The sequence below is a fragment of the Myxocyprinus asiaticus genome, chromosome 5 (genome assembly GCF_019703515.2).
Source record: "Myxocyprinus asiaticus isolate MX2 ecotype Aquarium Trade chromosome 5, UBuf_Myxa_2, whole genome shotgun sequence".
Taxonomy (NCBI): Eukaryota; Metazoa; Chordata; class Actinopteri; order Cypriniformes; family Catostomidae; genus Myxocyprinus; species Myxocyprinus asiaticus.
The window spans coordinates 50603560-50629364 of NC_059348.1; the positions used below are offsets into that span (position 1 = coordinate 50603560).

Here is a 25805-nt window from a genome sequence, read left to right on the forward strand (position 1 = left end):
ATTGTCAAGCCGGTTCTCGCCTCCTCCTTTCCATTGAATGTGTTACACTGGTGCCGAAATCCGGGAAGGAGGAGGGATGTGCCGTAGTAGAGTCCTCGCCACTATCATCCACCCCAACGGAGCAGCCACGGCCATCCGCTGGGGGACGGAGGAGCCCGGCCGCCTGAGAACGGAGGAACGGCCGCCGACCGCGAGTTCGGAGTAAATTATAGAGACTGTTGTGCGTAAAAATCCCTGGAGATCAGCAGTTACAGAAATACTCAAACCAGCACCAACAATCATGCCACATTCCAAATCACTGAGATCAAAATTTTTCCCCATTCTGATGGTTGATGTGAACATTAACTGAAGCTCTTGACCCGTATCTGCATGATTTTATGCACTGCAGCCACACGATTGGCTGATTAGATAATCGCATGGATGATTGTTGGTGCCAGATGGGCTGGTCTGAGTATTTCTGTAACTGCTGATCTCTTGGGATTTTCACGCACAACAGTCTCTAGAATTTACTCAGAATGGAGCCAAAAACAAAAAACATCGAGTGAGCGGCAGTTCTGTGGATGGAAATGCCTTGTTGATGAGAGAGGCCAACAGAGAATGGCCAGACTGTCTACGGTAACTCAGATAACTGCTCTGTACAATTGTGGTGAGAAGAATAGCATCTCAGAATGCTATTCTGAGATGCGGGTTGGTGCTGTTTTGGTGGCACGAGGGGGACCTACACAATATTAGGCAGGTGGTTTTAAGTTGTGGCTGATCGGTGTAAATCATGAGATAACTTTTATTTTTGGGAGAACTGTTCATTTAAGTGTTCCATTTGGGACGATACTACCCTTTGAAAATTCATACTGAATAAATTCATTCAATGCTGAGTACATAGTGTATAGTGCGTCATTTGGGACACAGCTACTATCTGATTAAAAATATATTACCCTTTTAAATAGCTTCACTACTGTAAGTTAAAAAAAATTTGGTATAAGTAACTTACAGTGTAGCTAAGAGCTATATGAGTAGCTTGATTGTAGTTAAGATACTTTAAAATAGGAGTACTTTGTAATTTGTAACCAGGCTAAAAGCTTGAGGCTTATTTAGTCTCTGGCTAAGGGAACTGAAAACCCGGGTAATGACTCATCAGGAACTGGTTGACACTGACAACCATAGTTAAGTTTTGAGAGTAGTTCTATATACCTCTCCTTTGTTTCCTTTGTGGCCTATTTCACCCTGTTGAGAAAAAAAAAAAAAAAATTTACATTCATTTTATGAGAAACATCATTTATATGCAAAACACTGAGTCAGTTTTGTAAGTGATTACTCTGTGTGGTGATTTTTGGTCTGTTTAATAATTCAGATTTAGTAATAGGCAAACCAAATATTTGAGTGCAGGTTCATGAGACAATGTGTTTGGGTAAATTAATATGAAATATTTAGGATTACATACAGGTTTTCCAGAAACTCCAGGTTCTCCCTGGTTGCCTTTCTCACCCTGAAATGAGAGGTGTGTTTACATGTGGCCATCAAAAACTTAAAGGGATAGTTCACCCAAACATGAAAATGTTCTCATCATTTACTCACCCTTATGCCATATAAGCATGCAGAAGAAAGAAAGTCATACACATCTGGGATGGCATGAGGGTGAGTAAATGATGAGAGAATTTTTATTTTTGAGTGAACAATTAACTCTAGTTATAACTCTAACAAACATATTTAATTACAGAATGGTTGGTCACCAGCATATGTTGTGTTTTGAATACTGGTCCAGCATAAGACAAACGCAAACCAGCATAAACCAGCCTGGAAATTCATGTTGATCTAAACTGCATATTATGCGGCACTCTGTTTGTTACTTTCAAATGAACTCTGTTTGCTACATAAAAATGTTTATGTGTGTGTGTGTGTGTGTGTGTGTGTGTGTGTGTGTGTGTGTGTAGTTTTTTTTTTTTTTTTTGTAAGTCTGAATTCCAGTTAGAACAAAAATGTGAGATTTAGCAAGACAACACTTTAACACCTTTTGACTTCTCAATTTGTTTTTATACAGACAGAGAAAAGCAAATGTCGCAGACATCTCAGTCACGGTACCTGACTTCCTTTTGGTCCAGATGATCCTGAGTCACCCTGCAAATACAAACGGAGGGTTACAGCATTTAACAACATAGAAACAGAGAGTGTTAATAATGAGTTCAAGACAAATGATTATGGTCCATCCATACGGGACACCTTTATTAGAACAAACCTTTAAAACATGGTAGATGCTATTTCAGGTTAGATTTGTCAGTGTTGAAGATTGGCGTACCTTATGACCTTTAAACCCCGGAAGGCCTTTAATGCCAGGTGGACCTTGAATACCAGGCTCTCCTTCTGAACCCTGTGGATATGCATGAACAGACCTTTACAAGACTCAATATTTAGACTGTTGATTAGTTTAACATAACAAGGTACTTGACAGGCATCAATTAAAGAGATTGTTTAAATGGATAATTCAGGCAAAATTTAAAATTATGTCATTGTTTACTCACCTTCATGTCGTTCCAAAACCAAATATCTTTCTTTCACAAAACAGTGCTTTTTCTTTTTCTTTTCACAGTAAAATAACTTACATTTCAGCTTGTTTACCACCAAAACCTATTGTATGCCTTCAGAAGACTTTCTGCTTTTAAGACACTTTTGGGTGCCTTTTTAAGCTTTAAAGTGAATCACTTTTCACTGCCATTGAATTGAAATCAGTGAACGGGACAGCCTTTAATTCCTCCTTTTATTGTCCACATAAGAACTGACATGGGTTTAGAACGAATGGCATGAAGGTGAGTAAATGATGACAGAATTTAAATTTTTAGGTGAACTAACCCTAAATGTCATCCCAGATGTGCATGACTTTCTTTCTTCAGCAGAACACAAACAAAGATTTTTAGAAAAATATCTCAGCTCTGTAGGTCTATACAATGCAAGTGAATGGTAATCAGACATTTGTAGCTCCAAAAATCACATAAAGTAAACATAAAAGTAATCCATATTACTCCAGTTTTTAAATCCATATCTTCAGATGTGATATAACAGGTGTGGGTAAGAAACAGAACAATATTTATGTCATTTTTTAAACTCTAAATCTCCACTTTAACTTTAACTTTCAGATGTGAAAGTGAAACTAAACAGGCACCACATGTGACTTTCAGATGTAAAAGTGAAAGTGGAGATTTGGAGTAAAAAAAAAAAAAAAAGGATTTAAATTTGTATCTGTTTTTCACCCACACCTATTATATCACTTTGAAGACATGGATTAAACCACTGCAGGTTTATGGATTACGTCTATGTTTCCTTTATGTGATTTTTGGAGCTACAAAGGTCTGATCACCATTCACTTGCATTATATAGACCTACAGAGCTGAAATATTTTTCTAAAAATCATTGTTTGTGTTCTGCTGAAGAAAGAAAGTCATGCACATCTGGGATGGCATGAGGGTGAGTAAATAATGAGAGAAGTTTCTTTTTGGGTGAACTTTCCCTTTAAGTATTTGCCATGTTAACTTTCGGCTCTCAACCAGTGGAAATTTATGAGAAAATATGTGAATCAAAGAAACATATGACATCTATTATTCAAAGTTATTTCCTGAAGCCGGAAGAGAACTCTGGAGGTATGTCACTACAGGAGATGGTCTAGTCTTTCTCAGACCTTTGCTTGTGGAAATCCCCCTCCCCAGCACACTCACTTTAACACCAGGTGATCCAGGGAGCCCATCCTGTCCACAGGCCCCAGAATTTCCCTGTGAGAGAAAGTTTCACTCTGTTTCAATAAAACTACAAAGTAAATAAACTTCATGGCATAGGTAAAGTGGTGTACAAAATGGTGATGTAAATAAAACAGATGCATACACACAGACTAATAGCTACATGTATACTTTATACAAAGTATACAATAACCTACATAAATTTAGCTAATGGATGCTTTACCTTTGGACCAGGAGGGCCTTTTATGCCAGGTAGGCCATCTGGACCTGGCGGACCCTGAATTTAAAGACATTTAAGTAAACTTTGCAAAAAGGTACAAATAAAATATAATTACTGTTATGCCAATAAGTGTAATATGCAATATATGAGGAGCTGTGTAATCCATAATTGTTGAAAGGCCTCTTACAAACACTACTGAAATTAAAATATTGATATAAACGTTAGAGAAATGTATTCATATGATTATTGAAAAGCTTCTTATAAACCCAATGAAATTATGATACTCATGAAACTGATTCTGTGGACGAAATTACCTAAACTAAATTTACACATTTGTAGCTGAAAATGTCTCACAATCATTACTTCAGCTCTTCTCATATACACTTATGAAACTGTCTCTCAATCACTACTGAAATCTCTTTCAAACAGAGAAATGAAAATGTTTTGCATTAACAACTATAGTGCTCAGACAGATCTAACAAGATGTAGAGACTGTCACATTGTCTAACATCTCACATGGCACTGCGGATGACAGCCTCGGTGTGGAGCTCTCCAATTCTTTTGTTGTTGTTTTTTTGTTTGTCCTGTGTTTAGTAATTTTTTTTTTCAATCAGTTTTACCAGGGACAAACTGCTGAACATTCGGCAGCACATACCAAACAATCTTTTCCCAGTTTTGGACTATTCTGACATTTTGCTGGACATTTATGAGACACAAGCGAGGGAAGCGAACCGGCGCGCTGGTCAAGCTCCGACTGCACGGCTTTTGAACGGCGCTGCCGAGTATTCATCTAGCAAATCTCTGATCTCTCCCTAACAAAACGGATAAACTACATCTCCTCACCCGTACAAACAAAGACTTTTCAAACTCTGCTGCCATGTGATCACAGAAACCTGGCTGAGTGAAGCCATTCCGGACAGCGCATTACATTTGCTGGGCTTTCAGCTTTTTTGAACGGATCGCATTGCCTAGTTAACAGGGAAAACAAGAGGCGGTGGAACATGCTTTTACATCAATGAAAGTTGGTGTACAGATGTAACAACATTAAAGAAGACGTGCTGGGGGTCACGTGATGCCATGTGAGGTTCGGACGTGTGAATGGCAAGCTCTGCGCACTTTGCTAGTTTTGATACTTTTTGTATCATAAACCGGTGAGATTTGATACACCCTAATCCATATCTGTTCTAGGAAGACAGTATGTCAAAGAATTCAAAATGCTCGGATCCTGGAGGCATTAAAAGACACTTACGTGTTCAAGCTGACGCCCCTCCGGAGGCCTCGAGCCAGGGAGTCGATTTGGCCGGAGAGATGAAAGAGATTCGACGAGAATTGCTGAACATATCGGCAATGCTGACGAAGGCTGACTTGAAAGATCTTGCTGCAAAACGTCGATCGATCATGGCCATGGAGACGAAATTCACTGAGTTGGTTACAAGAGTGGGGGATCAATTATCTAGAGTCATCGGAGAGGGAATTAGCTGCTAATCTGCTAGCGACCAGGTGGATTTGCTGTGCATCTGGGAGAAGCTGGAGGATATGGAGAATCGTAACCGGCGGAATAACATCTGAATTGTTGGAATTCCTGAGGGAACAGAGGGTCAGAATATGGTCATCTGATAAAGATCTCGTGTTACGCGAGGCGAGGCATAAAGGAAGGCTTTCTTCGGAGAATCACAGCATTTTCTTGTTCCCAGACTTTGCGAACTCGACAAGAGAGAAACGTGATCGATTCAAGGAATGCAAGAAACTCTTACATCAGTGGAACGTCACTTTTGCACTGATGTTCCCGGCCAAATTGAGAATAGATGCTATGGATGGCCGTAAAGTATTTACATGGTTCCCAGCAAGCAATGTCCTTCATAAAGTCAATGACTGAGTAAGTTATTTTGTGATTCTCATGTTGCAGCCAAGTGAGCCTGACTCACTGAACATTCACTTGACTGTCCGAGGAAGATGAGCGCCTTTTTTGTTTCTTTTTGTGCTGGTTCTGCCTAGTGGCTGGGGTATGTTTTGTGTAGCAGCACTCCTTCGGGACAGTGTTGTGGATGAATCTGCTTGTTCTTTGTGCTTACACCTCCTATTAGTTGGATTTTGTTTTGTGGAGTATTTCTTGCAGGACATTGGAGTGATTGGGTCATCTGTTGCACTCATGTAGCAGTTGAATGGGCCGGCTCACTGAACATTCGTTTGACTGAAACTTTTTTGTGACTTTTTCAATTTTTTATTTATATATATTTAAATTATTATTATGATTCTTTTTATTTATTTGTTATTATTATTATTAATAATATTTCTTTTTTATATATATTTTATTTTTAAATGTTTTGTGTGCTGGTTCCGCTAGAGGCTGGAGTTTGTTTTGTGGAGGAACACAGCTTTGGGACCGTTATGTGGATGAATCTACACGTTCTTTGTGTTTATCCTGCCTATTTGCTGGAGTTTGTTTTATAGATTATCTTCTGTTGTCTAATTCTGTTTTATAAAATTTGTATAGAAACACCAGACTTGAACAATCCGACGGCAAAGTTGTTACAGCGGCTCTCGTAGGCGTACATGGACTGTTTGAGTTTTGAGGGATGGACACTATTTGGCACTGTGGTGCGCGGGGTTAATGCGCACGTTTTTCTTTTTTCTTTTTGTTTGGTTCGGGGTTTGATTGTTGCACTAATGCGGAATGTGGTCTTTATAATTTTTTTTTTGTAATTAACATTTTTATTGATTCATATGGACATGACAGTGGAAAAAACTCAACACATATATAAAGAATCAACATTTTACATTTAAATCCTACTAATACAATCCCACCCTGACCCCTAACGAACACCCCTGTGGTCCCACATAACACACACACAATCCAAAAAAAACAACAACAAAAAACCAATACATATATATATATATACATACACATACATATATAAAATAATATGTATACATACATATACTGTACAAAAATAAATAAATAAAATAATAATAAACATACATGATTAAACTAAACTACACTCTCCACATCCCCTCCCCGAGAATCCCCCCAAAAAACTAAATATTTGCCCCATTTTTTAGCAAATAAGTCCCTAAACCCCAGCCTTCTACTTACCACCTCTTCAAATGCAGCTACCCTCCCCATTTCCACACACCACTCCGAAAAAGAGGGTGCTCCACTTGACTTCCAACCCCTTAAAATTACTTGCCTGCCGATCATGAGACTGGTCAGAACCCAATTTTTTATGTGATTATCCCCTAAATGCATGACCGCCCCATCACCCAAAATACAGAGTCTGGGACAAAGCAAAACCTGAGTGTTCAAAACATCACACAAATACCTCTGAACCCTCGACCAAAACTCCTGGATCTTAACACACCCCCAAAAGACATGGGTAGTGTCTCCAACTTCTGATTGGCATCGCCAGCAAGTGGGTGTGTCTTTAAGACCAAGCCTATATAATCTATAGGGGGTCCAATAAAATCTATGTAAAATCTTAAATTGCATAAGGCGAACCCTTGCATCTCTAGATACAGACTTGACATTTTTAAGAATCTTAGTCCACACTCCATCCTCCAATACCAAATTCAAATCTTTTTCCCATACTGTCTTGAGAGAAGTCAATGCTCCATCCCCCAGACTCTGAATTAGTAGGGAGTAATACACTGATGCTTCATGGCCTTTTCCAAAAGCAGCAATCACCTCTCCCAAAGCACCTGCCGCTTTAGGGGGGTGCGTGCCACTACCAAAAATAGTGCAGAGTAGATGGCGAAGCTGTAAATACTTATAAAACTGAGATCTGGGAATGCCAAAATGTTTAACCAAATTTTCAAAAGGTCTCAATGCTCCACCCTCATATAGGTCACTAAGTGCATTAACCCCCCTCACAATCCAATCTGACCAACAAAAAGGGGACTTATTAATACATAGTTTAGGGTTCAGCCATATGCTCGAGGCTGCATTTAAATAAATATCCAAATTAAACACTCTGGACACTTTTGTCCATATCGAGTGCAAATGCAAAATAACGGGGTGCGACTTAACCTCTCCGGCTAGTTTGATCGAAAGGCTTTGCAGTGGCGAGATAGGGGCAAGAACTTCCTTTTCAATACAAAACCAGGGAGGGGCTCTCTCAGGTGGAAGCGACCAATGAGCCAAATGTCTAAGACTGAACGCATAATAATAAAACAAAATCTTGGGTAGGCCTAACCCACCATTATCAATTGGCCTATGTAACTTATTGAAATTTAACCTGGGGCGCTTACCATTCCAAATAAAGGACTTCGCTATGCTATCAAATTGCTTGAAATAAGAGAGGGGGACATCTACAGGGAGAGACTGAAGCAGGTAGTTGAATTTTGGAATACAGTTCATTTTAATAACATTAACCTTCCCAATCATCAGTAAATGTAATGAAGCCCACCTGCCCACATCGCTCGAAAAATTAACTCTAACTAAATCAGACATATTTGCTGGGAATAAAATCCCCAAATACTTAATGCCTTTTTTGGGCCACTGGAAGGCACCCGGCTGAAAAGCCGTTTCTGGGCAGTACGCTGTCAGTGCCAAAGCTTCGGATTTAGACCAACTGACTTTGTATCCTGAGAACTTGGAAAAGGAATTAATAATTCTGTGGAGGAAAGGCATAGATCTAGTAGGTTCAGAGACAAATTATAAAATATCATCTGCGTAAAGCAGAAGCTTATGTGCCACACCTCCCGCTGTCACCCCTGGAAAATCATCCTCCTTTCTTATCGCAGCTACTAATGGTTCCAGGGCAAGACAGAACAATAATGGGGAAAGAGTGCCCCTATTCAGAGTAAAATAATCTGAAATTAATCCATTTGTTTGTACCGCTGCTACAGGGTGTTTATAAAGTAACTTAATCCAACCAATAAATGTACTCCCGAACCCATACATTTCCAAATCTTAAAAAGATAATCCCATTCTATCATATCAAACGCCTTTTCGGCGTCAAGAGAGATGGCAGCGACCGGAGATTGTTCATTCGCCACTGACCACATGATATTGATGAGACGCCTGATGTTATCAGAAGAGCTGCGGCCCCGAATAAACCCCACCTGATCTATATGTATAAGAGATGCCATAACTTTACTTAATCGGTTCCCAAAATTTTTGACAATATTTTTACATCTAGTTGGATCAGGGAAATTGGACGGTAACTTTTACATTCGCTTGGATCTTTGTCCTTTTTAAGAATCAGACTGATCCGGGCTTGTGTCATGGTTGGTGGAAGCTTTCCATTCTTTAATGATACCATATATAACTTCTAACAAAAGTGGAGCCAGTTCTGTAGCATAGGATCTAAAAAATTCTGCGGCAAAACCATCTGGCCCCGGAGCCTTGCCAGTCGGTAGGGACTTAATTACCTCGTCAAGCTCCTCCGAGGTTATCTCAGAATCAAGAGAGTTTTTTGCTCAATCATCAGTTTAGGAAGAACTAATGGTTCCACAAAGTTTCTAATATCTTCATCGGTAGAAGAAGGCATGGAACTATAAAGATCAATATAGAATTCTTTAAAGGCATTATTAATATCAGTGGCTGAGGTAAATATTTCACCATACTGTATGATCCGGCCCCTAAGAAACACCTTAAGTGCCTCCCAAACCACGCCCACAGATGATACTGTGGACCAGTTGGTCTCCATATAAACATTTCAGTCTTTAACATTTGTTGGAAATCAGGATTTTGCAGAAGGGATACATTAAGGCGCCAACTATATGATTTCTTTTTCTCTATATGTGGCATCACCTCTAAACTCACCAGGGCATGACCTGAGACTAAAATGTTTCCAATTGAGCAATCAACAACAGATGAAATGAGGGATTTGGATATAAAAAAAAATAATCTATTCTAGAATAAATCTTATGGACTGATGAAAAAAATGTATAATCCCTACCGGATGGATTCAAAAGTCTCCAAATATCCAAAAGGCCAAGATTTTTACACATCCTGTGAAGCGTCAATGTTGCTCTAGGGGGTTTACACACTTTTGCTTCACTATGATCAAGGACTGAATCCATCAAAAGATTAAAGTCTCCTCCCAATATTATATCATGAGGGGTGCCAGCGACTTGCAACATCCCTTCAAGATCTATTAAAAAGCCCTGATCATCAGCATTAGGTGCGTATTATATTATTAGCCAAAATCAACTTTTGCCCTTGAATTTCAGCTAAAACAATAATGACTCTTCCTAATTTATCTTTAGTCTGAGACATTTTAATTGTAGATGTTTATTTACCAATATAATTACTCCCTTGCTCTTACTTGAGCCAGCACTAAAGAAAATATGTCCACCCCATATCTTCCCAAATTTTTCCGCTTCCTGTGGGGAGAGATGCATTTCTTGAAGAAACACTATGTCATATTTCTTATGTTTAAGAAAAGTAATAACCTTCCTTCTTTTTATGGGGTGCCCCAACCCATTCACATTCCATGTGGAGAGAGATAGTACACTCATATTAACATTTGACCTTTTGATATAGTAGAAAAAATACATTGTGTGTCAAAAACAAAATTATACAGACCACATTCCCCATTTGTGAAACAATCAAACCCCGAACATCTCCCTGAACAAAACAAACAGATAAAAAGAAAAACGTGCACATTAACCCCGCGCACGAAAGTGCCAACCGGCGACAATCCCTCTAAACTCAATAGGTCCATGAATGCCCACGAGTCCCCACGACAACTTTGCCATCGGATTGCACAATTTTGCCTCACAAATTTGTGAAGTAAAATTACATAACAGAAAATACTTTGTAAAATAAACCCAGCAAATAGGAAGAATGAACACAAAGAATGTGTAGATTCATTCACAGAACTGTCTCAAAGGTGTGATCTTCCACAAAACAAATTCCTGCTCATATAAAACCGTTCAGATTCCTCGGACAGACAAATGAATGTTCCGTGAGCCAGCTGTTATGAGTTCAGTGGATGACGTATTCATTCCAATGTCCCGTAAAAAAACTAAAAACAAACTACAGCCAGTAGGAGGAATAAGCACGAAGAATGAACAGATTAATCCACAGCTGTTCCAAAGGAGTGTTATTCAATAGAACAAGCTCCAGCCGCTAGGCGGAACCAATACAAAAAGAAACAAAACCGGCATCCCGGTTCCCCGGATGATCGAGTCAATTCACTCGGAGGCCGTATGAACATATATACCATGACTTACACAATCCGTTACCTTTATAAAAGACATCCTTTGTGTGATCATGTAGATATTTTGCGGTCATCCGTAGTGTCCACTCTCAAACTTGCAGGGAACTTCAATGCAAAAGTTTCTTTAAGGAAAAGTGTTATTCACAAAACAAGCTCCAGCCGCAAAAACCCCAAAATGTCGCCCAGCTTCCTCAAGAGTAAGAACAGCGAGTTGACCCACTCACATGAGAAACATCCAATGGTTTACTCAGACATTAATTCAATAAAATACATTGCTTGACTGGGACATATAAATACTTTGTGACCGACCTTCGTTTCTATTCTCAGTTTGGCCGGAAACATCAGAGCAAACAAGATCTTTTTCTGACGTAAGAGTTTCTTACATTCCTTGAACCGATCGCGTTTCTCTCTTGTGGAGTTCGCAAAATCCGGGAACAAGAAAATTTTATGGTTCTTCCAAGAAAGCTTCCCTTTGCTCCTTGCCTCGCGCAACACAAGATCTTTATCGGATGATCTCAGAAATTTGGCCAGGATTGATCTCCCTCAGCAGATCTGTGAGCCGGGACTCTGTGAGCTCGCTCGATTTCCAGTTTGTGGCCTGTTATGTTGAGCAGACTCAGGAAAAACTTGTCTAGGAATTTCACCATATCGCTGCCCTCCTCATGCTCAAGAATTCCAACAATTCTGATGTTATTCCTGCGGCTTCTATTCTCAAGATCTTCAAGCTTTTCAAGGAGATGCTCCAAATCAACTTTGGTCGTGGGCGGATTAGCAGTTAATTCCCTCTCCGAAGATTCCAGAAATCGATTCGTTTCTCAACATCTGACACTCTTGTAACTAACTCAGAGAATTTTATTTCCATCGCCGTAATTGATCGACGTATTACAGCGAGATCCTCCAAGTCAGCAAGAATCTTCGTCAACATCACCGACATGTTGGACAACTGACACTGGATTCTTTCTCCCGCCGCGCCATCCAAATCGACTCCCTGGTCTGTAGGCCTGCTGGGGCTTTCATCCTGAACACGTGAGTGTCTTTTAATGTCTCCAGAGCCCAAGGATTTTGACTTTTTTGCCATGTTTTGCATCACAGAGCAATTGTGTAACTGGGTGTATCAAATTCACCAGATTATAACATGAAAATAATTGAAAATTTAGCAAAGTGTGCAGAGCTCGTCGCTCACACGTCTGCTTCTTGCATGGCATCACGTGACCCCCTATAATTTTATTTTTGACACACAATCAATTTTTTTCTAATAATATGTCAAAATGTCAAATGTTAGTATGAATGGATTGTCTCTCTCCACATGGAATGTGAATGGGTTGGGGCACCCCATAGAAAGAAGGAAAGTTATTTTACTTCTTAAACGTAAGAAATATGATATAGTGTTTCTTCAAAAAACGCATCTTTCCCTGCAGGAAGCTGAAAAATTTGGGAAAATATGGGGTGGACATGTTTTCTTTAGTGCTGGCTCAAGTAAGAGCAGGGTCATTACACTGATAAGTAAACATCTACAATTCAAATGTCTCTACAGATTAAAGATAAATTAGGAAGAGTCATTATTGTTTTAGCAGAAAATCAGGGGCAAAGTCTGATTTTGGCTAATATTTACGCACCTAACACTGATGATCAGGGCTTTTTTATACATCTTGAAGGGATGTTGCAAGCCGCTGGCACCCCTCATGATATAATATTGGGAGGAGACTTTAATGTTTTGATGGACTCAGTCCTTGATCATAGTGAAGCAAAAGTGGGTAAGCCCCCTAGAGCAACACTGAGGCTTCACAGGATGTGTAAAAATCTTGGTCTAACAGATATTTGGAGACTTTTGAACCCGTACGGTAGAGACTATAATTTTTTTCATCAGTCCACAAAATTTTTTCTAGAATAGATTTGTTTTTTGTATATATACAGTGGTGTGAAAAAGTGTTTGCCCCCTTCCTGATTTCTTATTTCTTTGCATGTTTGTCACACTTAAATGTTTCAGATCATCAAACAAGTTTAAATATTAGTCAGAGATAACACAAGTAAACACAAAATGCAGTTTTTAAATGAAGGTTGTTATTATTAAGGGAAAACAAAATCCAAACCTACATGGCTCTGTGTGAAAAAGTGATTGCCCCCTAAACCTAATAACTGGTTGGGCCACCCTTAGCAGCAACAACTGCAATCAAGTGTTTGCGATAACTTGCAATGAGTCTTTTACAGCACTGTGGAGGAATTTTGGCCCACTCATCTTTGCAGAATTGTTGTAATTCAGCCACATTGGAGGGTTTTCGAGCATGAACTGCCTTTTTAAGGTCATGCCACAGCATCTCAATAGGATTCAGGTCAGGACTTTGACTAGGCCACTCCAAAGCCTTAATTTTGTTTTTCTTCAGCCATTCAGAGGTGAACTTGCTGATGTGTTTTGGATCATTGTCCTGCTGCAGAACCCAAGTTCGCTTCAGCTTGAGGTCACGAACAGATGGCCGGACATTCTCCTTCAGGATTTTTTGGTAGACAGCAGAATTCATGGTTCCATTTATCACAGCAAGTCTTCCAGGTCCTGAAGCAGCAAAACAGCCCCAGACCATCACACTACCACCACCATATTTTACTGTTGGTATGATGTTCCTTTTCTGAAATGCGGTGTTACTTTTACGCCAGATATAATGGGACACACACCTTCCAAAAAGTTCAACTTTTGTCTCGTCAGTCCACAAAGTATTTTCCCAAAAGTCTTGGGGATCATCAAGATGTTTTCTGGCAAAAATGAGACGAGCCTTAATGTTCTTTTTGCTCAGCAGTGGTTTTCGTCTTGGAACTCTGCCATGCAGGCCATTTTTGCCCAGTCTCTTTCTTATGGTGGAGTCATGAACACTGAGCTTAACTGAGGCAAGTGAGGCCTGCAGTTCTTTGGATGTTGTTGTGGGGTCTTTTGTGACCTCTTGGATGAGTCGTCGCTGCACTCTTGGGGTAATTTTGGTTGGCTGGCCACTCCTGGGAAGGTTCACCACTGTTCCATGTTTCGCCATTTGTGGATAATGGCTCTCACTGTAGTTCTCTGGAGTCCCAAAGCTTTATAAATGGCTTTATAACCTTTTCCAGACTGATAGATCTCAATTACTTTCTTTCTCATTTGTTCCTGAATGTCTAGCTTTTGAAGATCTTTTGGTCTACTTCACTTTGTCAGGCAGGTCCTATTTAAGTGATTTCTTGATTGAGAACAGGTGTGGCAGTAATCAGGCCTGGGTGTGGCTAGAGAAATTGAACTCAGGTGTGATAAACCACAGTTAAGTTATGTTTTAACAGGTGGGGCAAACACTTTTTCACACAGGGCCATGTAGGTTTGGATTTTGTTTTCCCTTAATAATAACAACCTTCATTTAAAAACTGCATTTTGTGTTTACTTGTGTTATCTTTGACTAATATTTAAACTTGTTTGATGATCTGAAACATTTAAGTGTGACAAACATGCAAAAAAATAAGAAATCAGGAAGGGGGCAAACACTTTTTCACACCACTGTATATATCCAAGTCCCTCGTTTCATCTGTTGTTGATTGCTCAATTGAAACATCTTAGTCTCAGATCACGCCCTGGTGTGTTTAGAGGTGTTGCCACATACGGAGAAAAAGAAATCATATAGTTGGCGCTTTATTGTATCCCTTTTGCAAAATCCTGAATTCCAGCAAATAATAAAGGCTGAAATCAATGTTTATATGGAGGCCAACTGGTCCTCAGTATCATCTGTGGGCATGTCTTAGGAGGCACTTAAGGCATTTTTTAGTGGTCGGATCATACAGTATGCCTCATTCATCAAAAAATCCAAAGTACAAGAACTCATGGAGTTGGAAGGGACTATAAGCGATGAGGCAGAGCTGAAGCGCCGAATGTCTGATGGCCTCAGAGAATTGATTCGATTCATATACAGATATAATACTATTTTGTCGAGGTTTGTACTTTGAGTTGGGGGACAAAGCAGGGAAGCTTTTGGCTAGATATATAAAGGAGAGAGAATCTTTTTCTACAATTCCCTAAGTGAAATCTGCTGGTGGTGAAATTTTTACCTCGGCCATTGATATCAATTATGCTTTTAAAGAATTCTATCTTGATCTCTATAGCTCCACGACTTCGTCTACTGATGAAGATATTAGAAATTTTGTGGAACCATTAGAACTCCCTAAACTGACGACTGAGCAAAAATATTCTCTTGATTCTGAGGAGTTGGCGAGGTAATTAAGGCCTTGCTTACAGGTAAGGCTCCTGGGCCAGATGGCTTTGCTGCTGAATTTTTTAGACCTTATGCTACAGAACTGGCTTCACTTTTGTTAGAAGTTATATATGGTATCATTAAAGAATGGAAAGCTTCCGCCAACCATGACACAAGCCCGGATCAGTCTGATTCTTAAAAAGGACAAAGATCCAAATGAGTGTAAGAGTTACCATCCAGTTTCTGTGATCCAGCTAGATGTAAAAATATTGTCAAAAATTTTGGCTAACTGATTAAGTAAAGTTATGGCATCTCTTATACATATAGATCAGGTGGGGTTTATTCGGGGCCGCAGCTCTTCTGATAACATTAGGCGTTTCATCAATATTATGTGGTCAGCGGCGAATGATTAGACTCCAGTCGCTGCCATCTCACTTGACGCTGAAAAGGCATTTGATATGATAGAATGGGAATATCTTTAAGATTTTGGAAATATACGGGTTCGGGTTAAGTTACTTTATAGACACCTGGTAGCGGCTGTACAAACAAATTGATTAATTTCAAATTATTTTATTCTGGATAGGGGCACCGGGCATGGTTGCCCTCTTTCCCCATTATTGTTCTATCTTGCCCTGGAACCATTAGCAGCCGCGATAAGGAAGATGATTTTCCAGGGGTGGTGGCGGGAGGTATGGCGCATAACCTTTTGCTTTACGCAGATTATATTTTATTATTCGTCTCCGATCCCACTAGATCTATGCCTTACCTCCACAGAATTATTAATTCCTTTTCTAATTCTCAGGATACAGAGTCAACTGGTCTAAATCCGAATCTTTGGCTCTGACAGCGTACTGCCCAGTAACAGCTTTTCAGCCGAGCGCCCAAGTATTTGGACATTTTATTCCCAGAAAATTTGTGTGATTTAGTTAGAGTTAATTTTCACCCCTTAATAAAAAGGTTTTTGAGCGATGTGGGCAGGTGGGCTTCATTACACTGATTTATGATTGGGAAGGTTAATGTTATTAAAATGAATTGTATTCCAAAATTAAATTACCTGCTACAATCTCTCCCTGTAGATGTCCCCCTCTCTTATTTCAAGCAATTTGATAGCATAGCGAAGTCGTTCATTTGGAATGGTAAGTGTCCCAGATTACATTCCAATAAGTTACACAGGCCGATTGACAAAGGTGGGCTAGGCCTACCCAAGATTTTGTTTTATTATTATGCATTCGTTCTCAGACATTTGGCTCATTGGTCACTTCCACCTGAGAGAGCCCCTCCCTGGTTTTGTTTGAACAGGAAGTTCTTGCCCCAATTTTGCCATTGCAAAGTCTTTCTACTAATCCGGAGAAGTTAAGTTACACCCCGTTTTTTTGCATGCGGTATGGACAAAAGTGTCCAGAGTGTTTAATTCGGACATTTATTTAAATGTTGCTTCGAGCATATGGCTGAACCCAAAATTATTTATTAATAAGTCTCCTTTCTGCTGGTCAGAGTGGATTGTGAGGGAGGTTAATCCACTCAGTGACCTATATGAGAGTGGAGTGTTGAGATCCTTTGAAAATATGGTTCAACATTTTGGCATTCCCAGATCTCAGTTCTTTAGGTATTTACAGCTGTGCCACCTGCTCTGGAGTAGCATACACCCCCCTAAAGCGGCAGATACTCTGGAAGTGGTGATTACTGCTTTTGGAAAAGATCATGAGGCATCAGTGTATTACTCCCTGTTAATTCAGTGTCTGGGGGATGGAGCTTCAACTTCTCTTAAGAGATTATGGGAGAAAGATTTAAACATGGTATTGGAGGAGGGAGTGTGGGCTAGGATTCTAAAAAAAGACAAGTCTGCATCTAGAGATGCAAGGGTGCATCTGATACAATTTAAGATTTTACATCAAGTCTATTGGACCCCCTCTAGATTATATAGGCTTGGTCTTAAAGACACACCCACCCGCTGGCAATGCCAATCAGAAGATGGGGTCATAACTCATGTTTTTTGGGGATGTGTTAAGATCTAAGAATTTTGGTTGAGGGTTCAGAGCTTTATGTGCGACGTATTGGACACTCAATTTTCATTTTGCCCCAGACTCTGTATCTTAGGCGATGGGGTGGTCATTAATATTGGGGATAGTCATTTTAAAAGATGGGTCCTAGTTGGAGTTATGATCGGCAGACAAATTATCCTCAGGGGTTGGAAGTCGGCTGGGGCAGCCTCGTTTCGGGGTGGTGTGGGGAGATGGGCGAGGTGGCAGCATTTGAGGAGGTGATTTTTAGAAGGCTGGGAAAATGGGATTTGTTTGATAGGAAGTGGGGTGGATATTTTACTTTTTTGGAGGGTTCACGGGGAGGGAAAGTGGAGATGGATTTCTAGTTTGGATGTGTATGTGCATTCTTGTTGTTTTTTGAAAGTACACTTTTTGTATGTTTTTTTATATATTTTTTTATGTTCTAATTGTTGGTGACCACTGTAGTGCGTATTTGTGTCAGGGGTGGGGGATGTTTGGGGGGAGGGGTTTAATGTATATAATTGATTCCATATTTTATGTTGTGTTTGTTTGTCTTATGAATGATAACAAAAAGAAGATGTGCTGTCCTAATTTGGAAGCACTCTTTATCAACTGTAAGCCTTTCTACTCGCCACACATGTACGTGAACACAGCACTGCAAAAGCTGACTGATCAGATCATTCACATGGAACAACAACACCTGGACTCACTTATTATTATTCTCTGCGATTTTAACTAAGCCAACATCACCCATGAACTGCCAAAATATAGACAGCACATTACATGCCCTACCAGAAACAGAAATACACTGGATCATTGCTACACAACAATAAAGGATGCATATTGCTCTGTACCTAGAGCAGCTTTGGGACTCTCTGATCATAGTCTGGTTTATATTCTTCCAACCTACAGGCAGAAACTAAAATCAGATAAACCTGTAGTAAAGACTGTAAAGAGATGGACCAATGAAGCAGAGCTGAAACTACAAGCCTGTTTTGACTGCACTGATTGGAGTGTTTTTGAAGCTGCAGACACCAATCTGGATTAGCTCACAGACACTGTGGCATCATATATTAGTTTCTGTGAGGATATGTGCATTCCTAGTAGGACTTATTTAACACACAACATTGACAAACCAAGGTTTACAGCAAAACTCAGGCAGCTTTGTCAGGCCAAAGAGGATGCTTATAGAAGTGGGGATAAAATCTTGTACAATCAGGTCAGGAACACACTGAATAAGGAAATCAGAGTGGCTAAAAGAAGCTATTCTGATAAGCTGAAAACAAGTTTTCTGTCGTTTTTATTATATTTTGAGAGCACTAATATGTTCTCTGTGCACAAAATTATACTTTGAGCATGCAAGATTTTATTTTGAGCACACCAAAATGTTCTGAACGTGCAAGATGATATTTTGAGCGCACAAAAAGGTATTTGTTTTCAACAAAGGAAATGTGTAACACACCATGACCACATGAAAGCAGCTCTTTTGATGACTTAATTGTTTAACTGAGAGGAAGAGCAGTAAGGATTGACACCTGTGGGAAATCAACTCTAACAGCTGTTTTGTGTTGAAGTGAGAGCTGAAGAGGGATAAAAGGGCAATCCAGACAACTAGAGGGGAGAGAGAGATAGATGCACGCAGCAGTAGTTATATGTGTGTGCTTTTGTTGCTGAAAAGCAAACCATTTGTTGTTACACTGAAAAGTGTACACTGGTGGCCAAAAGTTTGGAATAATGTACAGATTTTGCTGTTTCGGAAGGAAATTGGTACTTTAATTCATCAAAGTGGCATTCAACTGATCACAGAGGATAGGCAGGACATTACTGATGTAAAAAACAGCACCAAATCTAGACAGGCCCCATTTCCAGCAGCCATCACTCCAACACCTTATCCTTGATTAATCATGCTAAATTGATAATTTTGTACTAGAAAATCACTTGCCATTATATCAAACACAACTGAAAGCTATTTGGTTCATTAAATGAAGCTTAACATAGTCTTTGTGTTTGTTTTTGAGTTGCCACAGTATGCAATAGACTGGCATGTCTTAAGGTCAATATTAGGTCAAAAATTGCAAAAAATAAACAGATTTCTCTAGAAACTTATCAGTCAATCATTGTTTTGAGGAATGAAGACTATACAATGCTTGAAATTGCCAAAAACTGAAGATTTCATACAAAGGTGTACACTACAGTCTTCAAAGACAAAGGACAACTGGCTCTAACAATGACAGAAAAAGATGTGAAAGGCCAGATGTACAATTAAACAAGAGGATAAGTACATCAGAGTCTCTAGTTTGAGAAATAGGCGCCTCACATGTCCTCAGCTGACAGCTTAATTGAATTCTACCCACAACAATAAAGAGAAGATTCAGGGCCTTATGGGAAGAATTGCAAAGAAAAAGCCACTTTTGAAACAGAAAAACAAAAAGAAAAGGTTAGAGTGGACAAAGAAACACAGACATTGGACAACAGATAATTGGCAAAGAGTGTTATGGATCTTAACCCCATTGAGCTTTTGTGGGATCAGCTAGATAGTAAGGTGCATGAGAAGTGCCCGGCAAGACAGCCACATCTATAGCAAGTGCTACAGGAAGTGTGGGGTGAAATGTCACCTGAGTATCTTGACAAACTGACAGCTAGAATGCCAAGGATCTGCAAAGCTGTCACTGCTGCACGTGGAGGATTTTTTGATGAGAACACTTTGAAGTAGTTTAAGAAGTTCTGAACATGTTTTTCAAATTGTAATAGTAATTTTTCACGTTATTAATGTCCTGACTATACATTGTGCCACTTTTTTTTTCATAAAAGCAAAATCTGTACATATTCCAAACTTTTGGCCACCAGTGTATATTAATAGTGAATTATGTGGATTGTTCCAGGGGCTGTTCCAGGCTCAAGCGGAGGACCAGCATGTGCTATGGAGCTTGGTACACCAGGAGGGGTCTTCAGCCACGAACTTAGACCCACCCATGGCCAGGCATCATGTCACCCTGACCAAGATGGGACCTTAGGATGACCCGGAGGCTTTTATCGAGCTCTTCGATCGGACGGCCGAAGCATGGAAGTGGCCGAGCACTCAGTGTGTGGCCTGCCTACTGTTGCTGTTGTCCGGGGAAGCATAACTTGCAGCCCAACAACTTCCTGCGGTCAACCTCCTGGTATACAAGAATCTGAAGAAAGCCATCCTGCAACAGGCTGGCCCAAGCCCAGAGCAACATCGCCAACACTTCAGTCGCTGATGCTCGGCGAGCTTGGGCTCCTGTTCGCATTTGCTTGACGGCTCCGTGGAACCTGCCAAAGCTGGCTGCTGGCTGAAGATCATGATGCCAAGGAGGTTTGCGATTCACTGGCTGGGGAGGCGGTAGCTTGGCCGTCTACGTCGGAAGGACGCAAGGGACAGGGAAGTCTCGGCTGCAGATGCAAGACGAGACCCTTAGGCATGCCTTTGACCAAGTGAAAGTGATTGATGGTCAATGCCTCCAGCCAGACATTGCACTCTCATGCCTGTATTTTTCGATTATCATGGATCGGTTGTATGGAGTGACGCAGGACACTAAGAGAAAGGAGGATACAACCCAACTGTTAATGCCACGGAGCCGTCGGGAAATATTATTTCAGACATTATAATCTGGGGTAATAATAATGGGTCACTTAGGGCAGGAAAAGACACTGAACCGTCTTATAGCCCATTTCTATTGGCCGGGAATTCAAGGGGATGTTCGCAGGTGGTGTGTGGCATGCCATCAATGTCAGCTGGTGAATCCGCCGGCCACCTCAAGAGCACCATTGCGCCCTCTTCTGTTGATTGAGGTCCCCTTAGAAAGAATTTGTATGGACCATTTCGGACCATTAGAATGGACAGCACGTGGGCATCGCTTTGTGTTGGTTCTGGTGGACTACATAACGTGATATCTGGAAGCAGTGCCTCTGCGCAGCATTTCAGCGTGAAGGGTCATGGGCATGTGCGGCCCCAAATTGATAAAACCGTAGCGATTGCAGCCTGCCCGAGACCTAAGACCAAAAAGGAGGTGAGACAGTTCCTGGGGCTGGCTGGCTATTATTGTAGGTTTGTGCCTAACTATTCGACCGTCACCAGCCTGCAGACTGATCTGACTAAAATGGAGGCACCAATATCCGGTCCAGTGGACGGAACCGTGTCAGCAGGTGTTCACTCGGGTGAAGTCTACACTTTGTGGCGGGCCATTATTGCACTCTCCTGACTTCACTCTCCCCTTCATCTTGCTGATGGATGCATCGGACAGGGGGTGTGAGCGGTACTGTCCCAGATGGTTGAGGGTGAGGAGCACCCCGTGCTGTAAATTAGACGTAAGCTCTTGCTGAGGGAGACCAAGTACAGCACAGCTGAGAAGGAGTGTTTGGCCATCAAGTGGGCGGTCCTCACCCTCCAATAATATCTGTTGGGGCATGCTTTCAACTTTCTCCTGAATCCCTACGCCACACACATTGAATTGAACACGAAGTGGGGACACTACTTCCTTTTCGAGCAAACTAAGCTCTCATGAAACTGGCTCTTACAGAACTTATTGGGAGGATGTGAGACAATGTGACAATATTGTTAGCTCTGTATGAGCACTATAGTTGTTATTGCAAGATATTTTTGTTTGTTTGAAAGAGATTTAAGTAGTGATTGAGACAATTTCATAAGTGTATATGAGAAGAGGTGAAGTAATGATTGCAAGACAACAAATGTTTCAATTTAGTTTAGGTAATGTAAGTTCACAGAAACAGTTTTATGAATACTTTTATTTCACTAGAGTTTCTTAGAAGCTTTTCAACAATGCATATGAATGAATATATCAATATCTTAATTTCACTAGTGTAAGAAACTTTTCAATAATTAATTTGAATTTGACTAACGTTTGTATCAATATCTTAATTTCATTAGTGTTTGTAAGAATTTCAAAAATGCATATGAATGAATTTCACTAATGTTTGTTTAAATTAATTTCACTAGTGTATGTAAGAAAATTTTCAATCATTTATATGAATGAATTTGACTAACGTTTGTATCACTGAAGTAATTTTACTGGTGTTTGTAAGATTTTCAATAATGCATATGAATGAATTTTACTCATGTTTATATCAATACCTTAAATTCTCTAGTGTTTGTAAGACTCTTTTCAACAATTATGGCCTACACGGCTCCTCATAGCGATATATATTCCATCAGCAATAATAACCATGACAATGAGATATTCTTTTGTTTTGGTGTTTGAGGTATGACAAAAAATGTTGGGTAGATGTGGGGGAGGGGGGGAATGTTGCATTCAAACCGCACTACCCACATGAGCACCACAGTTCAACATGTAGGATCACTTTATTTGCCACATGCACTAACCACAGGTCTCCAAAATGGGATATTCTTAAAGGAATGTTCCGGGTTCAATAAAAGTTAAGCTCAATCGACAGCATTTGTGGCATATTGTTGATTACTACAAAACATTATTTTGACTCATCCCTCTTTTTCTTTAAAAAAAGCAAAAATCAAGGTTACAGTGATGCACTTACAATGGAAGTGAATCGGGCCAATTATTGGAGGGTTTAAACACAGAAATGTAAAGCTTATAAAAGGACCCAAATGCAGATTTCAAAAAAACAAAAACACTTTATTAATGAAACAAAATCCCAAGAGGGGGAAAAAACTACCCTGAAGTAGAAAAAGTAATCCAGGGAATGGCAGAGGGAAACAGGACCAAACGAACTGCACAGGAACAGGAAGGTGATCAGGGTAAACAAGATACTAGCACACATGCAGAACTGGCTAGAGAACAAGATGAACTTGCACTGGACAACAAACACGAGGAGACTAAAATAGAGAGAGAAATCAAGAGGGTTAATCCAGGGCAGGTGTTAACAATGAAACAATAACGAGCAAACAAGAGGCGGGATGTGACGTCAGACCGAGAAGCACGCGGCGCTACAGAAACAATAACAAAGCCACATACTCTCACAAGCAGGCAAAACAACCGATTGGCATAAGCGCACATCACAGAGATAATGAGGCGATATACACTCATGCCAATCGACAAACAAGACGAGAACAGACACTTGTTTGAGAGTTCGGCCACACACACACACACACACAACACCTTACCGAAGTGACCGAACCTCAGCACAAACAAGAAGACAGCTTGCGCCCTGGGTGCGTGGCGCAAAGCACATCCACAAGAGACAGAGAAGGATTATTGACACGAGTGTATGCAGCCAAGATGACACGTGCGATGCACCCACGTCAATAACAAACAGAAGAGCTTGTGGCAGGGAATACAACAGAAGCCGCGTGCTCACAATGAAACAGACATGGGCCCTGGCAGTACCCCCCCAACAGAGAGGACAGAGTTCTGGGCTGTGGCCACTAGACAGGGTTCATGAAGGAGCGGCTCAGGGAGCAAAGCCGTGGAAGGCTCAGGGAGCAAAGCCATAGAAGGCTCAGGCACTGGCTGCGACAGGGGAACAGTCTTAGTGGCTGTGAGTGCAGGCAGTGGCAGGATTACAGTCTCCTTAGTTGTGAACACTGGCAGTGACGGGGTAGCAGTCTCAGTGGCTGTGAGCTCAGACAGTGACGGGGGAACGACCTCCATGGCTGGACGAGGCTTCAGACGCTGGCTCTGGGACGGACGAGACATCAAGAACAGGCCCGTTGACCGTGGCAGGCATGGGTGCTGCCCAGAAACAATAGGCATGAGTGTACATTGCCAAGACAATGAGACGATATACACTCATATCAATCGACAAACAAGACGAGAACAGACACTTGTGTGAGAGTTCGGCCACACACACACACACACACACACACACACACACACACGACACCTTACCGAAGTGACCAAACCTCAGCACAAACAAGAAGACAGCTCGTGCCCCAGGCACGTGGTTTAAAGCGAGCGCAACGCGCGTCCGCGGATGCGAGAGACAGACAAGGATTATTGATGCGAGTGCGTGCAGCCAAGATGACACGAGCGTGATGCACCCACGTCAATAACAAACAGAATAGTGCGGCAGGGAATACAACAGAAGCCGCATGCTCACACAGAGACAGACATGGGCGGATAATGCCACGGCCCTGTCTGTCAGTCTGGGTTTTGGTCTGACAGGGACAATAATTTTATAAAAGCACTTACATTAATTCTTCTGTTAAAACTTGTATATTATTTGAGCTGTAATTTTTTTTAAATTGTCATTTTTACAGTCGTTTTAGGGTTTGCTGACATTACATTGTAATGGTAATGATTTTATCAGACTGAAATCATGTTTACAGGCATTTGTTTATGTCTTGTGACTATACTTTTGAAAAAGTGAGTATTTTAACGTTCAAAAATTGGCCCCCATTCATTTCCATTGTACGCGCCCTACTGGAACCCAGATCTTTGCTTTTTTTTAAAGAAAAGGAGGGCCAAATGAAAATGTATTTTTGTGGTAATCAATGTTTTTCCACAAATGCTATCAATTGAGCTTAACTTGTGTTGAACCTGGAATAAAATAAATAAATAAACAATTTAACTGCTAATAAGAGTGAAATGGAAAGAACACTTTGCTCTAGGATAATCTGATCCAAAACCATTCTGTATGGGGAACAAAATGTCAGCATTCATTCAGTCTTTCTGTCATTTCAGACTCTGCTCAAATAGCACGGATTGTTTATAACTGGACAGAAAACTGAATCTTGTCACTCTGTGTAAAAACTCCAAAGTTAGAAGCTTTGATGAACAAACTATAAACAGCTATTGCTGGTGAATTGCAACTGAGCAACATGCCAAGACATAAAGAAACATAATTCTATAGAAAATATTATTTATACCTGCTGTCCCATTGGTCCGGTAAAACCAACTGGTCCTACCACGCCTCGCTCGCCCTATCAAAATGGTATTGTTATACAACAACCCAAATCTCTGGCATCAAAACAATCAATACTCTCAAAATTGAATATTCCACAGAAACAGAAATGTGTGTGTTTTTTTTTTGTTTTTGTTTTTTTTACTTTATTTACGCTTAACATAGATTCTTACTTGAGGTCCAGGAGGCCCTATCTCCCCAGGAAGCCCCCGTATACCCTAAAAAAAACACACACACACACACACACACACACACACACAACAGTAATCGTGTGCCATAAATTTGCATGAGCCCTTCTGTCTTTCTGTGCATATATGATAGGTGTGAGTGAAGAATTAAAAAGCATCTGTCCTAAAACAAAGATTTAAACAAAGGTTAGATATGCACAGGCAAGCACCACTCACATTTTCTCCAAAATATGTAAAAATGTAGTTTTAGACTTTACATACTGGCAGCAACATTGCTCTCACTCTTGCCTCTTTACTATGATCCAGTGCTGCCTTATCATTGCCAAGCCACGTTGTTAAGAGTCCAAGCTACCAGCAAGCACAGATTCTTTCATTAGTGTTGTAATTACATGTGAGATCTACATGATGAAAGATAAAAGAGAGGCATAAACTGTCACACCTACAACTATCCACAGCTGA

The 25805-nt window shown here is 40.5% G+C and overlaps 1 protein-coding gene across 1 annotated transcript in view; it reads right to left on the bottom strand.

Annotated features, from left to right (window-relative positions):
- LOC127440541 (collagen alpha-1(XXI) chain-like) overlaps positions 1–25805 on the bottom strand; it is a 65602-nt gene that overhangs the window by 12715 nt on the left and 27082 nt on the right. Inside the window, exons 17-24 of the mRNA XM_051697209.1 lie at positions 25332–25376; positions 25124–25177; positions 3943–3996; positions 3702–3755; positions 2291–2362; positions 2077–2112; positions 1439–1483; positions 1189–1221 (exon numbers count right to left, since the gene is read on the bottom strand). Coding sequence (XP_051553169.1) covers positions 1189–1221; positions 1439–1483; positions 2077–2112; positions 2291–2362; positions 3702–3755; positions 3943–3996; positions 25124–25177; positions 25332–25376 — 393 coding nt within the window. The remainder of the gene's footprint in view (positions 1–1188; positions 1222–1438; positions 1484–2076; positions 2113–2290; positions 2363–3701; positions 3756–3942; positions 3997–25123; positions 25178–25331; positions 25377–25805) is intronic.